The following is a 27,628-nucleotide window of genomic DNA, read 5'->3' on the forward strand; positions in this document are numbered from 1 at the left end:
ATTCTTTCTTTCTCTGTCTCTGTATTTTTGGCGATTTATGTCCCCTCCACATAGTGTAAAAACAATGGCTTCCTTAGTATATCTGATCAGTATCTAGCCATATACTGGGGCAGAAAATTGTGGCATATCTATGGGCCACTTTCCTGACCTGGGACACTTTGGAGAGGGTAGAGAAAACAAAACTGAAAAGCACATAGAAAAGCAGAAAACAACAAGGAGAGAAGCTTCACATGCTGTAAGATGGTCAACTGGGTATTCAGTGTTTAAAAAAGTGTCCCTTTAATCTCTATTGTCTGTATTTTGGAGAGTGTTTACAACTTCATTGATCTCTATTGAAGGCCCCTGAAGAAGGCCTTTCTGAATGTGGCTGAAACAGGTTGGGTTTTTTAAACACTGAATGAACAGTTGACCATCCTAAAGCATGTGTAGCTTGTCTCCTCGTTGTTTTCTGCTTTTCTACGTGCTTTTCAGTTTTCTTTTCACTACCTCCCCAAAGTGTCTCAGCTGGAGGGCTCAGGAGTGCTCTTGGCCAGACTCCCCGCCGGCAGAGCGGGGCAGGGAAGGGGAAAGGGAGACAGACCGCCACCGTCACGGACGTTGGGTTTTCGGCAAGGTTTGTTCAGGAGCCCCAAGACAGTCACCCTTCCTTCCTTGGAGTATGTGGGGGGGGGGGAGGGCGCTTGTGAAATGAGTTTGGAGCATGTGTCCAACAGGTCTTTCACAAGCTGGCAATGGGTATTTGTCCTCCTCCCTTTGATAGCCAAATTCGCATTAGACCCTAAGTAATGTGCCTTTAACCCTTTGTTGTGCTCTGTCTGTGATAAGCATTAGCAAATGGGCTTGCTTTTCCAGGATGCCAGCACTTTAACCATTTTTGGGATGGAAGCACATAGGTCTCCATGTGAAAAAGTCCTAAAACACTAATTGTCTAAGGTGCGATAGGGAAAGAACAGTTCTGCTTGCATAGCGCTTTTGAAAACAACACTATTTTAATGCTATTTTAATAGGAGAAAGGACCTGTGCAATAAGACTCTTAAGTTATCATTGTCTAGGAAATGCCATAACTGGTGGACCAGTTGAAGCTGACCCCAAGCACTCCATGCTACTGAGTGTATTTGGGCTTCCGGTGACAATGATGGATCAAGGAGTACTCCCAGACCTGCTCCTTCAGGGGGAGTAAAATGCCATCCAGGGCAGGCAATCCACCCAGTTCCCAGACTCGAGAACTACCAGTCTAGAGAGCCTCCATCTTACTGGGATTCAGCTTCAGTTTATTCACTATCATCCAGGCTATTACAGGATCCATTCACTCCTCCAGAAGCTCCACAGTACCAGTTGACTCTGATGACCAGCTGACTCTGATGACAAGTAGAGCTGACTGATGGCTCCCAACAGGGACGTAGCCAGGATTTTGGGAAGGGGGGGTCATGACTAAGTGCCACCATTTTGAGAGGCTAAGAGCCCCCCCAAGACACAAAAAGAGGGTCGAGCATTTACCCTCGACACCTCGATGGCACCACTTTAACTTCCGTTATGGCTTCGTGCTATGGAATCTTGGGATCTGTAGTTTTGAGGACCTGTTGAGTCATCTGTCAGGTGCCACAACAAACTACAAATCCCAGCATTTCTCAACATGGAGCCAAGGGCAGTTAAAGTGGCATCAAACTGGATTATTTTTTCAGTGCAGATGCAAACTGAGCCCTTCCTCTGAAGGTGTTTACATCAGATAAATTCAGCTCAATAAAGCAAAGTGCAGCTTCTCAAGCAATGAGCGGTAGCCACTCTGTTCATGCTCAGAGACACTCTGCTCATGCTTTGAGACACTGTATTCCAACTTCTGAGCTGAGCTAAGAACCCAGGCTGCATCCACACAACATTTCATTCCCACTTCCAAGAGGGATTTTTAATTTTAACACACACACACACACACTTTTTAATTCCAAGACTTACCTATCTATCTATCTATCTATCTATCTATCTATCTATCATAATTTTTAATTCCAAGCCATTATACGTTCCTTTCTTTTTATAATAAACAAACCCCTTTAAGAGAATCCTATTTTGGGAGAAAGGCAGGGTATAAAATCAATCAATAAAAAATTATAGTGCAATAGTCCATCAGTGCATGGCTTGCATTATAAGACTTTATACCTTTATACATTTAAAAACAATTAAAATCACAGTAGGCTCAGAGTGCTATAGAATCATGGAATCATAGAGTTGGAAGAGACCCCAAGGGCCATCCAGTCCAACCCCATTCTGCCATGCAGGAACTCCCAGTCAAAGCATCCTCAACAAATTATGTAATGGAGGTGTCCATCTACATTGTAGAAAGATATACTAAAGATTAATGCTATGGAAAATCACCACCTTGAGTTCGTATATTGGGAGAAAGGCGGGATATAAGAAAACAACAACAACAACAACAACAACATCTGGGTATTGTAGTTTTGTGAGACATTTAGCATTCTTTGTCAGAGAGCTCTGTTGGCACAACATACTACAAATCCCAGGATTTTCCATAGCATTAAAGTAGCGTCGAACTGCATTATTTCTGCAGTGTGCAGTTCCCAGCAGTCTGTGGTGCTGCTGGATGATGAGGCCTGCAGTCTAGCATTGCCTGGAGCAGGGCCATAGGACTCCACAGCCCCAATTCATCGTCTTAGATTGATTCCATATATTAATTAATAAATCATAAAATCATAGAGTCGGAAGAGACCCCAAGAAGGGCCATCCAGTCCAACCCCATTCTGCCATGTAGGAACTCTCCATCAAAGCATCCCCATTGACATGCTAAAAAGGGGCCAGCTAACTGTATTTTATTCTATTTGTCTTTTAAGAAAGAGAAAAAACAAGGCTGGAAGAAAGCCTCTTGCCTTTTTGCATCACAGACCCTCCTCTTTTTTGTTGTTGCAAAAATCCAGAAATGACTGTTTTTGAAAACATGAGTCCATTCTCAGGAGAAATGTACAGAGTAGAGTCCGAGTCTCCTTTCTCTGGACTTCTGAAACCTAAATTATTCCAAAACCCAAAACTGACCCTGAGAGCATCTGGTCTGACCCCAACTCAAAGACACCTGGGAATCCTGAAGGTTTAGATCAATTACTGAATTATTGAATTATACAAGGAATAGTGGTCTCAGGGTTTTGCTGAAGCTCAGTGTACAGAAGCACAACATTATTTTGAAAATACTGTGTATTAAATTACCTTCAGCCTATGTCTATGAGATGCATATGAGACATACATGGATCCCATCTCCCATTATATCCCATTACACATATATAAATATACCAGACTCTGAAAAACTCCAAAATCCAAAATACATCTAGTCCTCAGCATTTTGGGTAAGGGATATTATTATTATTATTTTACTATATTGTATATGGATATAACTGCTGAAAGTAAAGTTAGAAGTCACCTTTTCTTTCTTTTATATTTCCTTTTAGAAGCTTCCTTCCTTCCTTCCTTCCTTCCTTCCTTCCTTCCTTCCTTCCTTCCTTTTTCTTTCTTCCTTTCTCCTCTTCCTCTTCCTCCCTTTCTTTTCCTTCTTTTCTTCAGTTCTCCCTCCCTCCCTCGCTATCATTCTTCCTTCCTTTCCCCCCTTCCTTCCCTTCTTCTGAAGAGACTTTTATTCTGGCAAAAGCACAAGGGAGGAGGGGGGAGGAGAAGGAGGAGTGGAAGCTGCACTCCGATAGAAACAAAAGGGAAAGAAATCACAGGGACCCCCTCCCTCCCCCTCCTCTCTCTCTCTCTGAGCCTGCAACTTTTGTTTTGTCTTTCCCCTTTTCCCTCTCCCAGTTCTCCGTGGTTTTGATGGAGGGGAGGAGGGGGGAGGAAGGAGCTTGAACGCCCCCAGGGCCTGAAGGGGGGGGGTCCGGACCTCCAACCCCCCCCCTCTGGCTACGTCCCTGCTCCCAAGCCCCAAATCCTTCCCAGCAGCCTCTTATAGATGTTAAACAGCAAGGGAGGCAAGAGTGAACTCTGTGGCACCCCAGAGAACAATGGCTGTGGGATTGAGCAGGAGTTCCCCCCAATGCCATTCTCTGGAACTGATCCAGTAGATAGGAGAGAACCACTGTAAACAGGTGCCTCCTATTACTCTCCATCAGAGCCAGTCCAGTCAGATACCATAATCAATGGACTCAAATGATGCTGAGACATCCAAGAAGATTAACAGGGTAGCACTCTCTCTGTCTTTCCCTCAGAATAGGTCATCAGTTATAGCAACCAGGCCTGTCTCGATACCATACCCTGGCCTGAAACCAGACTGAAATGGGTCTAGATAATTCCTTTCCTCAGAGAACAACTGAAACTACCCAGCTACTATACGTTCAGGTATGTTGCCCAGCTACAGGATATTGGTGATATGGTGGTAGGAATGTAGGAAAGGGGCCAACCTAGTTTTCTATGGAAGAGAGTTCCAGTGGGTGAGAACAGTGGGTGAGAAGGCTCTCTTTTGTGTCCTCCCAAGCAAGCCTGTAATGGTGGTGGGACTCAGAGAAATCCTTTCCCCATAGATCTTAGGACCCTTGCAAGTTCGTATGGGGAGATATAGTCTTTCAGATAGTCTGGATAGGTCATGACCAGCACTTTGAATTGTACTTTGATCTTCTGTAAACCAAGATGAATTATGTCTACAGGACTGGGCCATACCTCATCTTTGGCCAGGCTGGCCAAAGGACTGATAGGAAATGGAGTTCAACAACTGGAAGGCTACAGGTTCCCTTGATCTATATAGCATGGAATCAAACACAACAATCAGCAAATCATATGATCATAAAGTGTGTAGCAAATGGGCTTCTAATAATTATTTCTATTTATAAGATATCAAATACTCATTTTTAAATTGTGCTTGCTTGTTCTTTGTACATGATCCATTTTACTGAGTCAACAGCAAATGGTTTGAAGTGAGATGATCCAGGTGCTTACCGTGTCTGTATCAATTACTGCCGATCACCTAAAGTCTTCATCAGTAGCAATTTCAGCCTATTATAGCTACTGTACAGAGGAAAAGTAGATGGTAATTTTCCAACCCAAATTGCAGGTTTTGAATTTATTGCACTTAAAATGTAATTAGATGGTCTCCTGATACACGATTAAGTAAAACACGTTTTACTCTTCATATATCAGCGCCCTAATCAACCAAAATTGGAAGGGGACAGAAAGCAGGCTTATTGCCAAGCAGAATCCTGCAAAACCAACTCTTGGAAGATACTAAAACAGTGAGAAACAAGTGATTATATTCCTCTCTAGCTTTGTTAATGTCAGATTGGTAGCCTATTGCAAACCGATTATGTTTTGCCACTGTTTAGTGGCATCCAATTATATTTCCTCATTAACACTTGATATGTTGAATGGAGCTGAAGAAGAACACTAGGACAATTAAATACCAATCTCAACCAAATCTATGGGGATTTAAACTGATTTCTCAATTGATTTCCTTTCCCCTGTAGAGCATAGTGTGAACACTACCATGCATGCACAAAGATGGTAACCTGGATTTAAAAGGCTGCAGAAGGAATATTTTACAGGAAATATCCCAAACATTCAGCTCAGAAGTCAGGGTGACATGGTCACATTTTCAAAGCAGACTGTTTTCTAAAATAGTGGGAATACATATCCCAGGATCTTCCAGTGAATTGTCTGTTTCTATCAAAAACATATGAAAGAATGCAAGGGAGGAGAATAGTAGTAATTTTCTTTTCCTCTCCCCATCCCAGGGGAGGGATCTTCAGTTTAGCAGTATAATCTGTCATCTGCAGGTCCCTCATGTTTTAAACCAAGCCCTCCACAAACCCTGTACCCCAGGTTCCTCTTCCGCCCCAAACCCAGGCACTGACTGGAAGTATCAGGGATCCCTTCATGGCTTTGCTGCAGACAGAGTTACTACAACTTCCCTATGTGGGTGGGAGGATTGAGGAGGGTAACCTGGTCCCCTGGCAAAGCACTGAGGAAAGGACTACACCTAACACTATAACTGGAAACAAAGTTATGCCCATGAGATCATCTGCCATGGAGGCCCAGGGGAAGGAGAGTATCTGGCCTCTGACCTGATGCCAGTTTCCCAATCCTGCAGTTTATCACAGTTCATTTCCCATATGATTTCTGCTTTTCCTTTTTTGCCCCAAGTTGTCTGCCATATGATGGTAAAATATAGAAGTTATGAAGAAACAGATGTTAGCCACAGCAGCTTCCACAATTATTAGTGATGTGACAGGATTTGAAAAATCAGGGAGGTATGGTAGATTCTAAAAATAGATTTTTCAAATTCTCTCAAATTATTCCAAGTCTAGGGTGATCTAAAAGGGGTCTGCTTACCTTTCACCAGGGGATGGTTCCTTCTTTTAAATAAGAGTTAAAGTGCAGTATTTACATTGACCCATGGATAGGTCGACTCAGGTTTTTTGGGTCAATTTTTTGACCTACATTTCTAGAATTAAACATGAGTATATATGGTATTCATGGACTTTATTAATATGTTATCTCTAGGAATATCTAGGTCTTCCAGCGCACCTCTATGGTCAACTTTAACCAAAAGTTGCATTGAATGACCTAGAGATTCCTAGAGAGAACACTCCACTAGGCATTTGTAGTTCCTCAAGAGTAATTCTATGGTCACAAAAAACCACAATCTGTGGTCAGTGTCTGGCAGATGTTAACCAGAGTTGCACTGGAGGACCTAGAAATTCCTAAAGAGGTGTTCTCTCAGGTGAAAACAGTGCTTTTGTTATTTGCATTTTTTCCACATTCACGGGGTCCTGTGCCCCTAACCCCAGTGAATGTGGAGGGATGAGTGCATAGCTACATTTAACTAAAAAAAAAACATACTCTATGTCAGTGCTACATGAAGTAGTGGTCTCTGGACTGGTGCTGGTCCATGAGTGGCTGGCATGCTGGCTAACAAAGAGTTTCCAAGAAAGAGGGAAACAATTGTAGCCAGTGGACACAAATAGAGTACTGGTCCCTGGCACACTGGACCAAAAATAATTGCCAGTCACCCACATCAATAAAGCACTGATCTATGTTAAAACAGTTGCAATGGAAATAAAAGGTTGCTAGTTGGAACTATAAAGACATAAGGTTGCTAGTTGGAACTATTTTTACTAGAATCATAATCCTCTATTGGAAACCAGCCCATCAGTCATCATTCTATGGAAGTAGGATATTCCCCCCCCCCCCCCCCAGTTCCATAGAACTAGGTTATGTTCATTTTCGTACTCTCAGCAAAGGATGAGGAAGAACTAAAACAGCGACCATATATATATTCTTTCAGGTAATAAAGTGCTTTCAGATATGAATACAAACCCCTAGAGATGTTAGGAGTTACCGTACTTTCAACTACATAGGTTTGAATTTAGATGATCAAAGAACCATGGGTAAAAGAAACTGTTCTTTCACTGTGTAAGCTAATCCTGAAATAATTCTTTTGCTTACATTATTTTGGACATTCTGCTCGGTCAAACTGAAGATCTAGCTAAAAGCAGATTGCTAAAAAACTTATAAAAGTTTCAATGCTGAACACTTTTCATCCGGGGGGGGGGGGGGGAGGGGGGCTCTTCACTACAGATAGAGATGAATTCTTGAGAGGAATAAAATATAGCACGTTATGGAGTCTCTTAGGCTATTTTGATCCATTTTAGTTTCCACATTGCTCAAAGCTTGATCAGTTTAAATTCTTCAAATATAAAATGCTTACAGGACTGCAGTACTCCCATTTCATTTCAGAGCAGGACAAACATTTTGCTATGTATGGCATAACACCAGGAGGTGTAAAAATGAATGCTGCATGTTCAATCTCAAAAGATGATATCTATTTCATCAATACAGGAACAGAGATTTTGTTACATTATGTTGTGAAAAAAATGCAGGCAATCTACTTAATAAAGTAATGATCAGACAATGCTTTATGAGCTATGTTTAGAGTTAGAAAGAATAGAAAGGATGCCAGGAATAGAAAGGATGTCTAAATGGTTCCCTCTAAATAAAACACTGTTTATTAGGCCCCTTCCAAAAAGAGCAACAAATAATATTCCCTCCCACTAAATCAAGGTGCACAGTACGGATGCCCCAAAACACGTTTTCAAGTGCTGGAGAATCCAACACAGGCAAGAATCTTTGCAGTTCTGAGACTTCTTCTGTGAGATAAATGCATTTGGGTCTTTTTGTTTGTGTGTGTGTGTGTAGGGGGAAGGTGCAGAGGAAATGGCATTTTCTAAATAGAAAACAAGTTTCCTGCACAGAAAGCATCAGTTTCTGCACATAAAAACCAAGCTTCCTATAAAGAAAGCAAAGTTTTTTGAACAGAAAACAATGTGCTGAAAGTGATGTCTCCAGGATAGAAAACCTTTTTCATTGCAGAACACTTGCTTTCTTTGGAAAAAAAAATGCAATTTTCTGCTCTAACGCATGCCTTTTTTTAGTACAAAGTACCAAACTGTACATATTCTTTGAAAACTGTCCAGTTTTTGATAACTTTCTCCCAGCAAAGAGAAAAATGGTAAAAAGCTTATGAGAGAATTTTTTTTAAAAAAATAACCAAATCCAAGAAGATCTAACATGCACTCCTTTGAAATAGCAGCAGCAACAACAAAAATAAACAACTTCTTCTCCTGTTATGACACACTAAATCTGCCACCTGAGGCATCTATCTAAATCTGAAAATATCAGGGCTGACCAGACTGTTTACCATGGGTGCTCTCAAGACTCTTGACTTGTGACAAGTTGGGTGATATTGTGTGTCTAGAGAACTATTCTGAAGAAATCAAGTCTTTGGGCATCAGTTGTTATGGATGGCCAAAACAAAAGCAGTAATGTCCACCAGAACACTTGCCCCTTAAGAGAGTAATGCACTTAAACATGAGGAAAATATGTGGCATTAACGTACCTTGTGTTGCAATGTAGTGGTTTGGTCTGTGATAACCCTGAAATAAAAATTTAAGAAGCATTTTCAGTTGGTCTTGAACATATTTTGTCATAGGTATGAGGTGAAAATAATAAAGATGAATTATTGAATCTGACATTGATTAAAAAACACACTTGTTGCAAAGGTTTGGCTTTATGAAAAAAACTGGCAAAGGAATAGCAGCTAATGCTACTAGGGCAGCTCCTAAACTATATAGGATTAAGGACCCTTACACAATATCCAGTCATAGCACCGTGATTCCACTTCAACTGCCATGGCTGCCTCCTATGGAATCCTGGGGCATGTGGCTTGAGGAGGCACTAGAGCTCTCTGACTAAGGATGCCAAATAACTGTCCCTAAACTGCAAATCCCAAGATCCCACAGGATGGAACCATGACAGTTACTAGAATCTTAGGGCTATAATTTTGTAGTGTGAAATGGCTCTAAGGTATTAATACAGCTGCTGCAATTAACAGGATTCTGTTGTTTCTTTTTCAACCCTCAGATATTTGTGATAAAATGTGTTTGATTGAGATCATCCCAACATATCCAAATAGCTTCAGCATAGTAATATAAGTCTGAGTCACTTGTTTCTCTGTAAAATGTACAATGCAATAGCAGGATAACTTAAGGCTGCATCACTGCATATAGTTTAATTAGCAAATAAACTTGCTTATAAAAGATTATTTTGTTTATGACTCTTTTCCATTCTCTTAAAAATGAGTATGCCACTAGTGCTACTAGTATCTCTGAATCAGGAATTGTTAGTAAAATTGCTCCTGAAACTGATAAGGCCTCCAGTAGTGATCTACTTAAACATGATTACAGCTAGTGCACACAATGAAAAATGAATCTAAAATGTACAAATTATAATCTGAAATGTAAGCCGAAATGCAGTTGTTTACAACAGAAATGTATCATTGACCTTAGTTAATATTAGATCTTTACCATCTTTATTGATCTTTTGCAATCATGGTTTGATTATGAATGGGGAAACTGCCATTTTTATTGAACAACTATATTGTAGGTTGTTTGATTAGTTCTAACTAGAAAATACAGTGAAAAGTGACCCTGCCCTTTTCTTGGTTGATAAGACAATTTAATCAAATACCAGATGAGCAATAAAGACTAATAACATACAGGGCTTTTTTTTGGGCTACAGAGAATAATATTATTTGTATAAATGTTATTAGGGGTTTTGCCAAGGTGCTAACACACAAATTATATATACAATTTTATAATTATATTATCTATATTAAATTCAAATGTGTTTTTCATAAATCTATACCAGTAAACAAATCAAAACATGAACCTGTAATCATTATAAGGGAGCGACAAGAGGTCATGGAAACAAGAGTTTGTGCCAGGACATAACACATCTCCACCTTTTGAGAATATCTTTAATTGTCCCATTTGTGGTGGGTGATTCCTCAAACAGACTAAGGAATATTTTCCACACCACCACAAAATACCAAACAAAGAATGTGTTGACATGAAAACACTTGCTCAAACACAAGTAAACCAAGGTAACAAATGGTTTGGCACGTGGTGAACGCTGCCGCATGGAACAGCATATAAGTGGCTTCAGCGTGGCCACTTGGCATTAGGAACATACACTTGTAGGCCAGAAATACACCAAATTGTAATACTTAGGAGTGATACAGCATGAAGACTTGGAATATAAAAGAATTATTATTTATCTGCAGTGTTGCATTCTAAGTACTGATGTCCTAGCTAAGCAAGTATCAGCTTAGGTTTATATCTAAATTAGCAACCATTTAATGTATCCAGTTTATGACAAGCCAAAATATGTAGTCCTCTATAGTGAGACTATTAAGTAAAAGAGAAAAATGGCTTGTTGAAACTCTTGTGGGTTTTTTTAAAAAAAGAATTGCTTTAATTAACTAACCAACCAATCTATCTTTTCAATTCATCAAAAAAGGACTCTAAATTCACTTTTTGACATAATCAGTGATATATATACAAGAAACTGATTGCAAGATGTAACTAAACAAGGCAAAAACAATATTGATAAGTTTAGTTAAGATGACTTGGTAATTATCAGTTATTAGACTTTAGGGTTTGTGCGAACATGGCAATTTTCTAAATTTTTCTGCAGAATTCTGGTTTAAAATGGTATTGATTCTTCTTTGATTTTGATTTCATTCTTTCAATGTCCCCAAAATGTTGTCTCTTAAAGAATTTATTCTAATGTAAAACATTAAGTTAACATGATGCAGAATGAACAAAGAAGCAGTCTTCAATAATTAAACAGTGTACATATTTAATGAAATGTCTTGCTTGCATTAGAAGTCCTGCTTAACAGATGCAGACTGTACTTTGAAGGCTGCTTAAAAGCGCAGATATGACAAGAGATTGCAAGTCACTGCATTAGGAATTACAGAGTTTTGTCACATTAATATGCAAATAGCTCCCTTTTAAAAAGAATTACGCCACATTGTTGACAGAAAGTGCAAATAACATTTTTTTTTAGTCCTCAATAGCTTCAGGACAAAAAGTAGCCAGATAAAATTATTGGCAAGCTTCCACTTCAACACGAAGAAGCTTTAGGAAATGACTGGTTTAATTTTTTTATTAGCAAATCTTTGGTTGCTTTAATGTCAATGTAAATAGGCTTGTGGGTTCTCCTAACTATGCTTTTGTTGTTGTTGCAGTGTTTTGCACCTGGCAGATCATGTACTTGAAATAATTTTAAACAATCAAGAAGTGAATTCTCTTTCTTTTAATAATAATATTTATTGTTATAAAATACTCCTTTAGTGTGGGATCTGAGGATGAACCTGGTTGGATCTTAAGTTCTTTGACTTTTGAATGATTGAAAAATAAACACACACCACCTATCATTCAATGATGAGAAGATCATTCTGCTTTAGCTATTTGTGAATGTATATTATATAGAGGCCCGCCTCCCCCTAAAAATGTATTTTTGGAAATATGGACAACTTATAAGAGTATATGCTTAGCTCTTGTTCCTATCCTATGTGTTAGCTCTTTCTTTTTCTTCTTTCTCTTTCTTCTTTTGCTTCTTTTCTTTGCAATCATACTCTAAAAAGTCCTACATACTGTATCTTGCCTTGATAAGTGTATACTTACATCAATATAATTTCCATTGATGTAGTCTGAGTTTAAATCCCCTTCAATGAGCTGCAGTCTCACTCGAGAATGATCATCTGAAACAGAATATATATAGTCCTTTAAATAATTACATTACTCAGAGAAGAATTGATTTGAACATAGGAAACCTGTATAGCCAGAAAATTGTTTTAATCCTGGGGGGTAAAACCAGTTAACATTTGTGCTACATTTTAGTTTTCAATATATGAACTCAGTTATTTGGTATGCAAGTTAATATTTAGTTATTAAGTATGCAGTCCTCCAGGAACACTACCTGTGCAGGAGAAGCAGAAATAAATTAAGATATATAGCATGCATTTTTGCTAAATATATATAACTGCAACTGTATTATGGTAGTAGCTTTATCCTCTTTATAAGCCCTATGTTTACACAGCTGTTGAAAACATATTTTAACAAACGTTTTCCTTTTTCAAATAAATCATTTCTGATATGAAACTCTGGAAATTTGGTAACTGCTAGGGAAGACCGAAATATGTTCATACTCAAAGTTATCACGTTAGAAGCCTTTAAGAAGGTACTTAAGACGGATCTCTTCCAATAGGCATACCCATCTAATCTTCTATAGTTGATTCCAAAGAACACTCCCACTTCTCATTTGATAGCATGTAAAACAGATGATGATTTGGCCATTTTAATGATTGGTAGCAGTACTGCTGTCTGTTTTATTGCTTGTATTTTTAGATAATATTGTATCTTGTATTTTGTTTTGTTGATTGTTTGTTCTAATCCCGCCTCGGTCCGCAGGGAGAGGTGGGAACTATAAATAAAATGTATTATTTTATTATTATTATTACCAAAGTTTCCTATCTGTCAATGTCTATGGGAAAATGGAATGTGTACTGAACGCACATCACAACCACAACAAATGGATTTAATGGAGAGCCAGCATGATGTAGTGCACTGGTTTGAATGTTGAACTAGGACTTTGTAGAACATGGTTTGAATCCCTGCTCAGCCAATGGAAACCACTGACATGAGACACTCTCTTGGCTGTAAAAACAAAGTCCCCTCAAACAGATTTTGCAAAGACAGGTTCCCCTTAGGGTGGCCATAAATTGGAAACAACTTGAAGGCACACATCAGTGACAGTGTATTGGGCTGTCCTGGAGGGCACAAAGTGAAGACTTTATATTGCTTTATGCTAAGCTAATAATCTATTACTGTACTAGTTAAATGCTGAAAGAAAAAAGGACTTGCTGCTCCTGCTTTTTACCTTTATTTCATTGTGTATGTGTGTTGCGTGCCTTCAATTTGTTTCTGACTTACGGTGACAGGGTTTTCTTGGCAAGTTTCTTCAGAGGGCGTTTGCTGTTGTCATCTTCTGAGGCTGAGAGAGTGTGACTTGCCCAAGGTCATCCAGTGGGTTTACATGGATGAACTGGGATTCTGAGCCTGGTCTCTAGTGTCACAGTCCAATGCTCTTTCTGACCACTACATCACACTGACTCCTATTTCATTATACAAAAGCCAATTTGATAGTAGCAGTTTGTGGTACATAGACCTAAATCCTAGTGTTAATCTCAACTAGACTAGTCCTATTAAATCAATGGGAAACTGGAAAACCTACACTTAAGTAAGGTTCATTGATTCAGTGGCTTTATCTTAGTTGGGAACTAACAACTGATTTAGGACACAGTTATTAAAATGCATTACTGATAGATATTATGGCAAATTTGCAGAAGGGGATGGAGCTTTGGTTTCATGTAATGTGAAACATAAAGAGAAACAAAAAAGGTTCACAGTCTTTTAAGAGTTTATCGCATGGGGGTTAAACTGCTCCCCAGCGCATTCTAACGGGGGTGAGTGGGGGCGCGCACGGAACGCGATGGGCACCGGATGGGGCCCAAAACGCGACTTTATCGCACGGGGGGACGCCGCCGCCGCCGCGCGTTCCCATCGTGTCCCAATTCAGTTCCAGAGGGCGCCATTTCTGGGAACTGTTTCAAAGCGTCTCCAGAAATGGCGCCCTCTGGAACCGAATTGGGACGCGATGGGAATGCGCAGCGGCGGTGGCGGTGTCCCCCCGTGCGATAAAGTCGCGTTTTGGGCCCCATCTGGTGCCCATCGTGTTCCGTGCACGCCCCCGCTCGCCCCCGTTAGAACGCGCTAGGGAGCGGTTTAACCCCCATGCGATAAACTTATTAGTGTCATAACCTTTCTTTCCAGCCTTTAAAATGCTGCATGCTTCAAAAAAGGAAAAAGTTAAGAAGCAGTTTGTTGTACTTTATAAAGATGAACACACACAGAGGGAAACACCTGTGCATTTAGGAAACAAGAGTTAAAACTGGAAGAACAGTGTAGGAAATTGAAGTTGCTATTCTTTGGGGATCTGATGCATAATAAATCATCATACTGCCTACTTTAGGAATTTGATCATCTCCAATATATTCTGTTTTATTTCTATATCTGTAAATAAAAACTGGTTGTATCCAATATGCTGGAAGGGGTGAAGTGTTGTTTCTATCCTGCAGTACTTGTACAATTGCTAGAAGAATAACTGGCCCAAGAAGGACGTATCCCAGGAAGTCACAATGTGCCTGTGAAACAGACTGTAGAATAACTAGTACAGCAGTTAATCCAATGGCAAATGGAATAATTTACACAATAAATTATAAATTACATAAGAAATTATGGATTTGCGAAAGGATGAAAATGGGCTTTATCGAATGACAGTATTGGATACTCCAGTGACACTGCTAATCTCTAATGCTCACTCTCATTACAAGGAAACAGATCGTACTGCTTGGGGATGTGAGATGTTTCTATAAGTTAAACTTTTCAGCTACTGAGCTATATATTTTTTTAAAATAAAGCACAGCCACATGTAGAAAGGAAGATATCATACCCATACTTCCTGCATTAACTGTACAGAGGTAGCTTTAAAAAATTCCATGATAAAAACTCTGACCTATCTTCTCTGATGTGTTTCTTTATTGTAAGCACAAAGTCAATTCACCCTGATTTTTTTATTCTTTATCATACATCATCTATTCTCCTACCTCAGATTAAATAAATAAAGTTCAAAATTCATGACTTCGTGTCTGCAAAATTTCCACCCTCGTGTAAGTTCTGCTTCTCTAAGAGCTCCATCTTGTCAGCAAGAGTCCTCTAGCTAACAGGCTGGAAAAACCTTTAAGCGGGTTCTTGAAAAATAGTCTTAAATTGGGGAGGGCAATGGTCAGGGGTGAGAGGCCACATTGGTCCTTTATGTATGTTGATCTGTTCTTTGCTGTAAGATATATTTGGTGTAATATATATTCACGTCTGGGGTTCTTAACACATTACCTAAGTATTAGATTGCAATATTTGAATGATTTTTTCCCCATTAAATCACCCCTTTGCCAGTTTTGGTAACTGCTGCTTAGTTAATTAGAATCCTATTATCCTATTCCTATTCTCTGGAGCAGCAGAAAACAAGCTTGCTGCATCCTCAATACGACATCCCTTCAAATACTTAAAAAGGGCTATCATATCACCTCTTAACCTTCTCTTCTCCAAGCTAAACATCCACAGCTCCCTAAGTCTCTCCTCATAAGGGCATGGTTTCAAGACCTTTCGCCATTTTAGTCGCCCTCCTTTTGACACACTCCAGTTTCTCCACATCCTTTTTGAATTGTGGTGCCCAGAACTGGACACAGTATTCCAGGTGAGGCCTGACCAAAGCGGAGTAGAGTGACACTATTACTTCCCTTGATCTAGACACTATACTTCTATTGATGCAGCCTAAAATCACACTGGCCTTGTTAGCTGCCAGATCACACTGTTGACTCATGTTCAACTTGTGGTCTACTAGGACTCCTAAATCCCTTTCATATGTAGTCTCATTAAGCCAGGTGTCTTCCATCCTATATCTATGCATTTCATTTTTCTGCCCTAACTGCAGTACCTTACATTTCTCTGTGTTGAAATTCATTTTGTTAGCTTTGGTGCAGCTTTCTAATCTATTCAGGTCATTTTGAATGTTGATTCTCTCCTTTGGGGTATTAGCTATTCCTCCTAATTTGGTGTCATCTGCAAATTGGTCAGCATGCCCCTATTCTTTCATCCAAGTAATTGATAAAGATGTTGAATAGCACTGGGCCCAGGACAGAACCCTGTGGCACCCCACTGGTCAATTCTCTCTAGGATGGAGAGGAGCCATTGCTGAGCACTCTTTGGGTTCAGCCAGTCAACCAATTACAAAACCATTCCCTGGTTTCATTTATTTTTTAATTTCAGACTTTCCCTAAATTTTTACAAATTCTTTTAAGTTCCCTGTCATCCAGATATATTGTAAACAGTTACGGTGTTTTTTTTAATTAAAAAAACATTTTCAGGCAGATGAAAAGACAAAAGCTATTCTCACCCTGCATGCATGGATTCAAATTTCAACCTGGCTATGTACTGAGTTTTCACATGTCTTCTTTTCATGCATCTTGCATGTCTCCCAGTCAGACAAAGCAATGAGTGACCTGCTCTGTACTTAGGTATGCATGACATCTCTCTGACCTGAAGATCTGCCCTCCAATTAAATCAAATCAACATGCTACAACACAATTTACTTGTTATTCTTTTTGTGAAGCAAAGGATTGAGGTGGTGAAAAAGTGTGCAGATATCTAGCATTTAGTGTTAATATTAATATTATTCTGAATTAGAATTTAATGATTTTTATAGCTATTTTTAAAGGTAGGCTTAAAATATATTGATCTGAAATTGTGTTTTGTTCCTTTGGACTATAAAGAATAACTGTGTGCAGGTGCACAGAATTAAAAAATAATAATAAAAGAACAGCTAAATTCTCACTAATTTTCTTTTTGATGGGGACTGAATCCAATTCTTCATTCTGAGACCCTAACAGCCAATTTCCACTTTCCAATCCAAACAGCAATACTGTATGACAACAGTTACACCAGCTATATCTAGCTATTACAGAATAAATCCAGGTTGCCACTTTGCAAGATTGAAAACACAGATAAACTCTATTTTGCTTTTGTGAAGTGACCATTTTTACATCAGGTAAAGTCCCTTACTATCACTTTGGGCAAACTGGAGGTTCGGATCCAGGAGTGCTTTAGATTTCTAACTCCTCTGTCCTATGCATACTCTGTAAGTTAGCGATCACCATAATATCCAGTGGGTCCCACAGGTTAATTACGAGTTGAACAATGATGTGTTTGTTGCCTTTTCTGCCCTATCAATCCATGTCACTGGTTCTATCATTAAGGGTCAAATTTTCTGTCTTTCTTTTGTGTATATCATTTCATAACTTTGTCAACTTCCATCAAGTCCTCTCTAAATAATTTTTTTGAACTAAAAAGTCCCAAGTGTTTAAATCTTCACTAATTTGTATTATTTTAAGTTTATGCTGACAACCTGAACACAGTTTCTCAGCTGCTCAAAACTGATGACATCAAAATAAAACTGAGATCCCAGTGATCAAAGTAACATTTGTCACACTGAAATTCTTGAGTATAGTCTGTAAATTACAAGTGATCAGTGCATCTAATATTTTTATCTTGTTTTCCTTTTTCCTACTCATCATTAATCTGTAGCGAGATGAATCTCATTCTTATCTTAAAGTAGGGAGCCTGAAGTGATTGGATACACAGAGGTAGCTGACACAGTGATGATTTAACTTGACTTGAATAATCCAAGGTCCCTAATGAGCAAATAAAAGTTAATAAAGGAAGAGAAAATAAATATGTTTCTGTATTTTTTTAAAAAATCCAATTTTGGTTAGTGGTATCATTTTATTCAAGCAATACATATGATAATCTCCTTTAAAAAAAAAAAAAGCACTTTGCCCCTCCAAACAATCAATTTTAAAAATGCAAGTCTTATGGGGAATATCTATCTACAGAAGCTCTTTTAAATAAGGAAGTGTGAGTTAAAATGTTCTGCTACAGCATGCACCTTTTCTCTGACATACCATAGGTTTGCATGATGTATATAGAAAGCTCTAATTCCAGTGAGCATGATCTAACAGAAGATAGGCAATTCTGATCCAAACTATGGGTCAAGCTGCATGCTGAGGTGAACATGTACCATGCAGCTAGGAAATCTTTTATATGTAGCCTGAATATGGATCACAGCCAGTGTGTGTATATGTGTATTTCAGGGGGAGGAATGCTATTTGGAAACTTCAGTGGATCTAAAATTCTGCAGTCAGACTACTGACTGTGGCTGGTTATAAGGAACAAATAATTCCCTTGTTCAAACAACCTGACTAGCTACTGATCCATTTCTGGGCACAATTCAAAGTGCTGGTTATGACCTTTACAACCCTACATGGCTTGGGTCCAGGCTATATGAAAGACGATAAGGAGCCCTGGTGGCGCAGTGGTTAAATGCCTGTACTGCAGCCATTCACTCAAAACCACAAGGTTGCGAGTTCAAGACCAGCAAAAAGGGCCCAAGCTCGACTCCTTCCGAGGTCGCTAAAATGAGTACCCAGACTGTTGGGGGCAAATTAGCTTACTTGCTAATTAGCTTACTTGCTGTTCACCACTATGATCTTTGGAATAGCGGTATATAAATAAAACAAATTATTATTATTAATTATAACTTCCTATGGCTGTGTGTGCAACTGCAGAAATAATCTAGTTTGACACCACTTCAACTGCCATGGCTCACTGATATGGAATTCTGAGATTTGTAGTTTTGTGAGATATTTAGCCTTCACTGTCAGAGAGCCCTTGTGTCAAAACAAATGACAAAGCCTAAAACTCCAAAGCATTGAACCATGGAAGTTAAAGTGGTGTCAAACTGGATTATTTCTGCAGTGTGGATGCAGCCCACACTTTAAGCTCTACATGGGGCAATGCTCATGCCTCATTCGGAAGCTGCAACTGGTTCAAAATATGGCAGCCAGATTGGTTACAGGGAGTTCTAAATTTGATCCTATTACACCTATCTTAAAATCCCTACACTGGCTGCCTATTAGCTTCTGGGCACAGTATAAGGTGTTGGTCATTACCTATAAAGCCCTACATGGCTTGGGTCCAGCTCACCTGAGGGAATGCCTCCTCCCATACAATCCTTCCCGTACTCTCAGATTCTGTGGGAAGAATCTCTTGCGGTTTAAGAAAACCAGACTGGTAATGACTTCCCAGAGGACGCTTTCTGTTGCCGCTCCAAAAATCTGGAATGACCTGCTGGAGGAGATCCGCCACATAACATCTTTAGAGGCCTTTAAGAAGGCAATAAAAATGGATCTCTTCCGGCAGGCCTTCCCTAACTGACCTCCTTGGAATGTTGTACTCTGCATTTGCATAGCCGTTCCCACCGGACTGTGATCATGATTGATTTTATTGGGAGCATTTTATTGGGAATTGTTGTTTTAACATTATTTTAGGGTGGGAGGGAGTTTTAGGGTGTTTTTGCTATGTTTATTACGTGTGACTTGCTGTGTAGCATTTTTATTGTTCTTTTGTTTGTTGTTACCGCCTTGATCCAATACAAGGAGAGGCAGGATACAAATTATTATTATTATTATTATTATTATTATTATTATTATTAGGGAAAAGGTTTTCTTTCAGTGCCACCATCCTTGCTGCCTCATGTGGAGAGGACATGACAGAAAGCCTACTCAGTGGCTGCTCCCAGCTGTGGAAATCCCATTCATGGGAGCCTAGACTGGCCCCCTCTCATCTCCAGGCAAAAGCTTTTCTATTTCATCAGGTCTTCTGAAAGGATCTTTTGATGGGGCCAGTGTGGTATAGTGGTCTGAACATTAGACCCTGGAGACTGGGGCTTGAACCCTGCTCAGAAATGGAAACCTCCTGAGCGACCTTAGGTGGGGTTACATTCTTCCTGCCTCAGAGGAAGGCAAAGGCAAATCTCCTCTGAACAAATCTTGCCAAGAAAACAATGGGACAGGTTCACCTTAGTAATTGGAAATGACTTGAAGGCACAGAACAAGAACAATGACCAACAACATTTTATCTATTTTTTAAGAAAAAGTTTTTATCTTTTATCTTCACAACAACCCTGTCAGGTAACATATCCTGAGAGACAATGACAGATCCAAGGTAAGCCAATGAAGTGACACTGAAAGTACCTCTCTGCATTAGCTCTCTAATAATACATCTACTGCTTTCCAGTCTTTCAAGTACTGAAGTATTTATTTATCCCTTTCTTTTTCATTATGGTGGTTACTCCAGACACAAAGAGCTGTATATCAGTGGGCAGTGTTGTCAGTTACTAAAAGGAATTTACACAGTAGTACAATTATGCTGTCAACACTTACATGCAATGATATTCCCATATCTATTCTTCATTCGGTTCTCATCTTTCTTAGCTGAGTCCCATGGTGCAGACTGTCCTTCAAAAAAGCTCTGTTAGAAAAAGAAGAACAGGGGAAGCAAAATCACTCTGAGGAACAGAATATGTACCAACAGAAGCATTAAAGATAACAGAAGGACATGGGAAGAAACCCTCCCACAGCAGCTATGAAAAAAAGGAGGCAAACACTGACTGTTTTTACTTATTACAAGATGATTATATTTCAATAACCATTACTTAATAATGAATAACAGCATCATTTTTATATAAACAACGTCTCCATACTAAGAAAAGGTACACACTACTCTAAGATCAAGGATTACATGGATAGTATGAACAGGATACATGGGGTAACGACAACATAGAGGTATGAAAAGTATTTTTAAAATCATGCTGAAACTTTTTCTGGTCATTTCTATTAAATCTAAAGTTCAGGTCACCCTGATTGTCATGGATCAAGGAGGTTTAATATGGTGTAAATTTTCATATTAAGCAAAAAATACCACCATCACCCTGAGCGCAACAGTCTTATCTGACCTTGGAAACTAAGCAGAATTGGGTCTAAATAGTACATAAGTGGAAGATCACCAGAAACTTTCAGGCAGGGGCTAGGAAAGAATCTTTCCAGAAGGAGAGCCACTGAGTTAAATATACTGGGCCATGCTGAATCAGTATAAGTCAGTTTCTTTGTTCCTTGTGTTCACAGTACATCAGGTATAATTAACATGTAGACTTCCAGGTGTTGGGACTGGAGGTATAGTCCAACAGTATATTTGGGGAACAACACACACCCCTGCCTTGTACTACATTCTCAGGTGAAGTTATAAAATGCCTTGGGCACATACATGTCTTTCAGATATTTCAAGATTGTCCAGTGAACCAGATGAACTATTACCTTACACAGAATATGAGATATGGTGTTGTTGTTTTAAACTGATTTAAAAATGTAAATATAATTAATTGTAAATGTAATTAATGACCAAAAACCCTTCCTAATCCTAACAAATGATAAAGTATGACTCAGAGCAACGTAGGAAGTTGTGTCATATCAGTTATTTTCAGAATTCTGATTTGTTGTTATACATGTTCAAGTAGTTTCTGACTTATGGCAATCCTAAGGTGATGCTATCATTGGCAAAATTTGTTCAGGAGGCAAAATCTCTTTGCCTTCCTAAAGCTGAGATAGTGTGACTTGCCCAATGCCACCCAGTGGATTTCCATGGCCAAGTACGGATCTGAACTCTGGTCTCCAGAGTTGTAGTCCAACACAAACCACCACACCGTGCTGGCTCTCTCAAAAAATCTCACACCATATGAATAATTGATATTAGCACTTCCCATCTTCTGCGGTATCTGACTGTAGCTTGCTACCTATCATCCTGAATATTCCATAAACAGACAGAGAAAAGATACAGCTGTGTATCTCCACAAAACATAGACGAGCTAATTCACATATGCATTACTAACATGGTACAGTCCTCAAAAGCATGCATCATTCGTTTGAAAGGACATAGACAGAAAAAATTGTTCCCTATATGAAAAGCCTGAACATCAATGAATCTTCTATGTGACATGCCAGTTTTCAATTGGATCACAAATTTAGCTTGGGGAAGATCTCAAATATGTAACAACTCCCTCCCTTCTACGACTACAGGAAGGTTAAACAACAGTTGTTTCTAGAGCAACCTAAAATATAGAATAAAATTGGGTACCACGTTGGAAATAGGTGTAAACCTTAGGACTTGTTACTTTGTCACCCAAAATGGAATTCTGCCCATTCAAAAAGAGGAGAGTAAATTCAGGCTGGCCTAACTTGAACCATCATAGTCAATATAGGTAGGGCTCATTATGCCATAATTGGAACAAATGGAAGCAGACATCTGGTTCTTTTCCTGAGGCAAATGCACAGACTGCAGGAAGGAGATTATGCTCCTTTCCTTAGGCAAGAGAGCCCAATAAGACATAATCCAAGCAGTGAAGCCTGTCCACAGAAGATGAAGAATAATACACATTTTATACAACTTGGCTAACCAGCCTTTCTACAGGTAATACTATTTTTCATCATTTTGTCTGCAACTGATGTGCACATATGTTTTATTAAAAACATGATTTGCAATACCTCATAAAATTTCAGGCAAGAAAAAATGTTTTCATTATGCACATAAGCTGATTTAATATTTACTTGACCGCAGCACTATATGATTTAATTGAGGTTATTTTAGAATTAATTAATTTTGGTACGGAATACACATTTGTCAGCCACAGCTTGATTGCTGGAGGGATTGCATTCAATGAGCCAGTGGTGGAAAGGATGTATGCCTGAATTCAACTGCCCAGAAAATAAAATAAAAAGAAATGAAACAAAACAAAACAAAACAAAACATAGGTTTATACAGCATAGAAAATCATGCCAAAAGGAAGGTGAAGAAACAAGGACTAAAATCTATTGGATATGAGCTTACAGGGTAAAAGCAACTGGAATCCCATTAGAAAGATGGTAGTTAGAAATACCTATGAGTAAGAAAGCAAGGATGGTGTAGTGGTTTGAGAATTGGACCGGGACTGAGACTAGTGCTTGAATCTGCATTTAGCCATGGAACATTCCCTTAGCGTTAGACAGCAAACTTCCTCTGAATAAACTTTGCCAAAACAAAAACAAAAAACCCTGGGATAGGCTTGCTGCAAGTCAGCGTCAATGTCAACGCACCCAACAACAAGAAGAACCTAAGACAGTTGACATGTTTCATTTCTCTAGATCGTTAAGGCCATACAAAATGGATACCTTAAATGCAATTCTCATGTTATTATTTGTATGCGGGAGCAGGCACTAAGTGTTTAATTGAACCAAGGGTTATGGGTGCATTTCTATATTATAATGCCCTGTGATACACATAAGCAAACAGCTGGATGAAGCCAGAAACATTAGAGTAAATGAATGCTTCTCTACTGCAAATAAGACATTACGGCTTACAGCTAGTAAATGCATAACAACATTGGCACCAAAAGTGGTTGCCATCTACAAAGCACTTAAACATTAAAGCAACACTAAATCTAGTGTTATCAAACACCAAATTATACCTTCATGTCAAGAAAAAAAAAGCACAGCTTGTACTAACAGCATAAGAAATGGGCAGTGCTGACAGTATGTATTCCAGTTTAATAAGAGGGCTTTTCTCCTGTCTGCCTTCCATAAGCCGGCATAACTCAGGAGCAGATCTTGGAAAAGTTACTCTGTTGGGCACCAACATCCAGAAGATCCCAACCAGCATGGCCAGTACTGCCTAAGTTTTTCTTACTGCAATGCCTTCTTCTCTTAGATTGGGCCTCTTCCTTGTAAACATGTAAATACTTTGAATCTCTTCCTTGTAAACATGAAGGATTTTGTTGTTGTTAAAAAAAGCCATTTTTAAAATGCCAGATCCCATGAGATTTGTATAATCGCTTTCCCCTACATCTGTTTTTCATACAGCTTATAGCCAACTAGTTCTATTCAATCCTTCTTCACTCCAGGCATTTCAGTTACTTTTTTATAGCCTAAAGTGCTACCCTTCGATTGCCTTTCTTTCCATTTGCATACCCTCCAACATTTCAGATGAAAACTGAGCCACATGTAGCTGAGCCACACCAGAGGCGGGATACATACCGCCATTTAGTACGTCTTCTATACGTACTAGGGTTAGGAAGGGGCGGTGCTTCCGCACCCCCCTAACCCTAGTACGTATTCTATACGTACAAGATGGCGGCGCCCCTTCCATATGGGTGCCGCCATCTTTGCGTATCGGACGCTGAGCGTCCGTACGCGTCGCGCCGCTTGTGACGTAGCGAGCGCGCCCCTGGCGCCTCGCTACGTCGCAAACGCGACGGTAAAAGAAGCTCCATTTTGGAGCTTCTTTTTCAGTCCGCGCGGGAGTCGGGCCGTCTGAAGGCTCCGGCTCCCCCGCGGACCTACTGGCGGCGGCGGCAGACCGCCGCAAAGCGGTGGTATGTACCCCGCCAGAGTGTAGTCAAAAAGATGGGGCCAGGCAGGAAGGCAAAAGTCATTAATGAGAAAGGATGACCAGGAAAGATTCTAGAGCAGATCATTAACAGAGAGTGTGTGAACATTTAGAAGGCAATTCCATAATCACAAAAAGTCAACATGGGTTTCAGAGAAACAAGTCATGCCAGACAAATCTAATCTCTCTTTTTTGATAAAATTACCAGCTAACAAAATGAAATTCAGCATGGAGAAATGTAAGGTACTGCACTTAGGACAGAAAAATGAAATGAACACATATAGGATGGGGGGATACCTGGCTGAATGAAACTACATGGGAAAGGGATCTGGGAGTCCAAGTAGACCACAAGTTGAACATGAATCAACAGTGCGATGCGGCAGCTAACAAGGCCAATGCGATTTTAGGCTGTATCAATAGAAGTAGTGTCTAGATCAAGGAAAGTAATAGTGCCACTCTACTCTGCTTTGGTCAGGCCCCACCTGGAAGATTGTGTCTAGTTCTGGGCACCACAATTTAAAAAGGATGTTGAGAAACTGGAGCGTGTCCAAAGGAGGGCGACTAAAATGGTGAAGGGTCTGAAAACCATGTCCTATGAGGAAAGACTTAGGGAGCTGGGGATGTTTAGCCTGGAGAAAAGAAGGTTAAGAGGTGATATGATAGCCCTGTTTAAATACTTGAAGGGATGTCACATTGAGGAGGGAGCTAGCTTGTTTTCTGCTGCTCCAGAGACTAGGACCTGGAGCAATGGATGCAAACTCCAGAAAAAGAGATTCTACCTCAACATTAGGAGGAATTTCCTGATAGTAAGAGCTGTTCGACAGTGGAACTCACTCCCTCAGAATATAGTGCAATCAACCTTGTTGGAAGTCTTTAAACAGAGGTTGGATGGCCATCTATCAGGGATGCTTTGATTTGGATTTCCTGCGTAGCAGGGTTTGGACTGGATGGCCCTTGTGGTCTCTTCCAACTCTATGATTCTATGAGTCCCAAAACTACAATGCTGAGCCAGAGAGACCCTGGAATTTATGTACTGTGCTTAGGAAGGGAAAGACAACACCCCTCTTCTCCTTTCCTTCCTGCCAAGTTGAGTGCAAATTATTTTGGCACTTTAAACTCAGTTTGCAGCAACTGAAGTAAGTTGAGGACAAAAGAGGAAACTGGAACGAGCAGGAAGAAACTGGGACATTTTAAAAGCAGTAGAAAATGTTGGACAGCAGAGGATTCACTGGGCCTGTCTTGCCAGACCAGGGCAGTTGGGGGGTATGCACTTGACTGAGGATCAGTACAATTCATACAATCTTTTAAAACAGTAGTAGGCAAAATATGGCCTTGAGTAATGAAAAAAGTTGTTGTGTGTGTTATGTGGTTACAATGATTCCCCCATATCCTTGAGATTTCAACATGTTTTTGCTCCCATGGCTGTTTTAGGCCCTGAAGAAGCCATCTGCAGACTGGAAGGAAGTAAATACGAGAACTACTGTACATCCCTGGAAGGCATGGGGGATCATGCTGAGTTTCCATGTGGGAGTGAAGCAATCCTCCAAGGACCTGTGGCAAGGGGCAATGCAACCCCTAATGCTTGCAGTGTCCAATCCTTGCTCTAAATCTACAGATGGTGTGGCTCAGCATGTGGCTTACAATTTCTAGTCAGTCCAATTGTGTTTTTTGCTATCTACATCCATGACAGAACATGCATATGATGCTACCAGCAGAAATAATGTTATGCCATATTAGAAGATTCCTCTTAATGAGGAAATACAGAGGAACCAGCTACTCATGTAAACCCAGAATCTCAGGACTGAGGATAGAGGATGCCACGTCCTAAGAAGGGATAAGAATACGGGGGAGCTCTGATCCAGAGTCAGCGGGCAAGGCAAAGTTTCCTCCCAGTTTGAGGGAAAGTCAATTGAGAAAAGCCTGGGTGAGGATTGTGGCTGCCTAAAAGAGTAGCTGTTGCAGCGGCTACTTTCCGTATTTAGCTGTGACTTCTGAGAGTCTGCATGCACATGCACAAACTCTGTAATCATACACATATCATGACCATAAGTATACAGTTTGTAGGCATAATGTGCCTTTCAGAAGTGAAGTTGAACATGCATAGGATAGTCATGGAGCCAAAAGACATGATCCTGGTCCTCTTTATGAACCTTTAATTGACTGAGAAATAAGGGCCTTTTATTAACAATGGTATCACTGAAGGTAAGAATGACTGTTTGTTCTTGTATGCCTTCAAATAGTTTCCAACTTATGGCCACCCTAAGGTGGGGCTTTCTTGGCAAAATTTTGTTCAGAGGGCATTTGTCATTGCCTTCATCTGTGGCTGAGAGGGTATGACTTGCCCACTGCGTTTTCATGACCAAGTGGGGATTTGAATCCTGGTCTCTATGCTGGCTCTCCCATAACAATGACTGTAGGTGCCAATTTATGCATACAAAGACAGCAGTGTTGTTGCTGTTAACTGCCATTGAGTCGATCCTGACTCATAGCAAACCTATGGAAGAGGCATTTCCAAGATCCCCTATCCTCCACTGCTCTCCCTAGGCCCTGCACATTAATTTCCCCCTGTGGCTCCGTTTTAGCTTTGTGTTTGTGTTCTAATCCTACCTTTTGTTTCATTTTGGGTTGTTTTATCATAGTGTTTTCTAGGTGAGAGGCTCCTGCAAGAGGTTTCACCACTGCCTCCCTCTGTGCAGTGCTAACATGTATTAGGTATGGTGTCACTGTCGTTCTCTCTGTGAGATCCTACATCAGTGTCACTCCCCACTGCTGCTCATGTCCAGTAGTTGTTTATCACTCTATTCCATGCATCCCATTATTCTAGACTAAATTATTCCCCTCTCCAACCACTCAAATCCCTCTTGCCTTCTTTCCTCTCCAATTCTTCTCCTTCAGATGCTCCCTGCTTCTAGTCTTGTCAAGTTCCCATCAGTCTGCTTCTCCATATTCTTTCCCTCTTGTTTCTTCCTCCTCTTTAGTTTCTGTCTTGCAATTTCTCTAAGATATAGCCACGATGTACACAGTATTATCCCCAGACTCTGAGTACTACACCCAGTCCCACTAATCTCATACATGTTTTCCATTCCATCTCTTGCAATTTTTGTATAGTTTTACAAGATAGAGTCTGAAATCTAAATAGCAATAACATTTTCCCCTTTAACTGTAACTACTTTAAGAATAATTTCTACAGAAACCAAATTTATTTTTACAGACTCCCAGCTGCTTCTTGCTCTTTTAAATTCTAATACAAGTTTCTCTAAAAGGGAAGATTTTCTACATGGGTCTTAGTCTGCATTAAGCTGAAGAATGTA

The 27,628-nt window shown here is 39.8% G+C and overlaps 1 protein-coding gene across 12 annotated transcripts in view; it reads right to left on the reverse strand.

Annotated features, from left to right (window-relative positions):
- The window catches only part of PTPRM (protein tyrosine phosphatase receptor type M), a 625,500-nt gene that overhangs the window by 66,809 nt on the left and 531,063 nt on the right, over nt 1-27,628 (reverse strand). For all 12 annotated transcript variants that reach the window (XM_089517070.1, XM_089517069.1, XM_089517061.1 and 9 more), the window contains 3 exons: nt 20,288-20,375; nt 12,018-12,094; nt 8,885-8,921 (listed from right to left, as the gene is read on the reverse strand). In XM_089517070.1, coding sequence (XP_089373196.1) covers nt 8,885-8,921; nt 12,018-12,094; nt 20,288-20,375 — 202 coding nt within the window. The remainder of the gene's footprint in view (nt 1-8,884; nt 8,922-12,017; nt 12,095-20,287; nt 20,376-27,628) is intronic.

Source organism: Sceloporus occidentalis, unplaced genomic scaffold (genome assembly GCF_023333645.1).
Source record: "Sceloporus occidentalis isolate IW3139 unplaced genomic scaffold, rSceOcc1.0.p SCAF_3, whole genome shotgun sequence".
NCBI classification, from domain to species: Eukaryota; Metazoa; Chordata; class Lepidosauria; order Squamata; family Phrynosomatidae; genus Sceloporus; species Sceloporus occidentalis.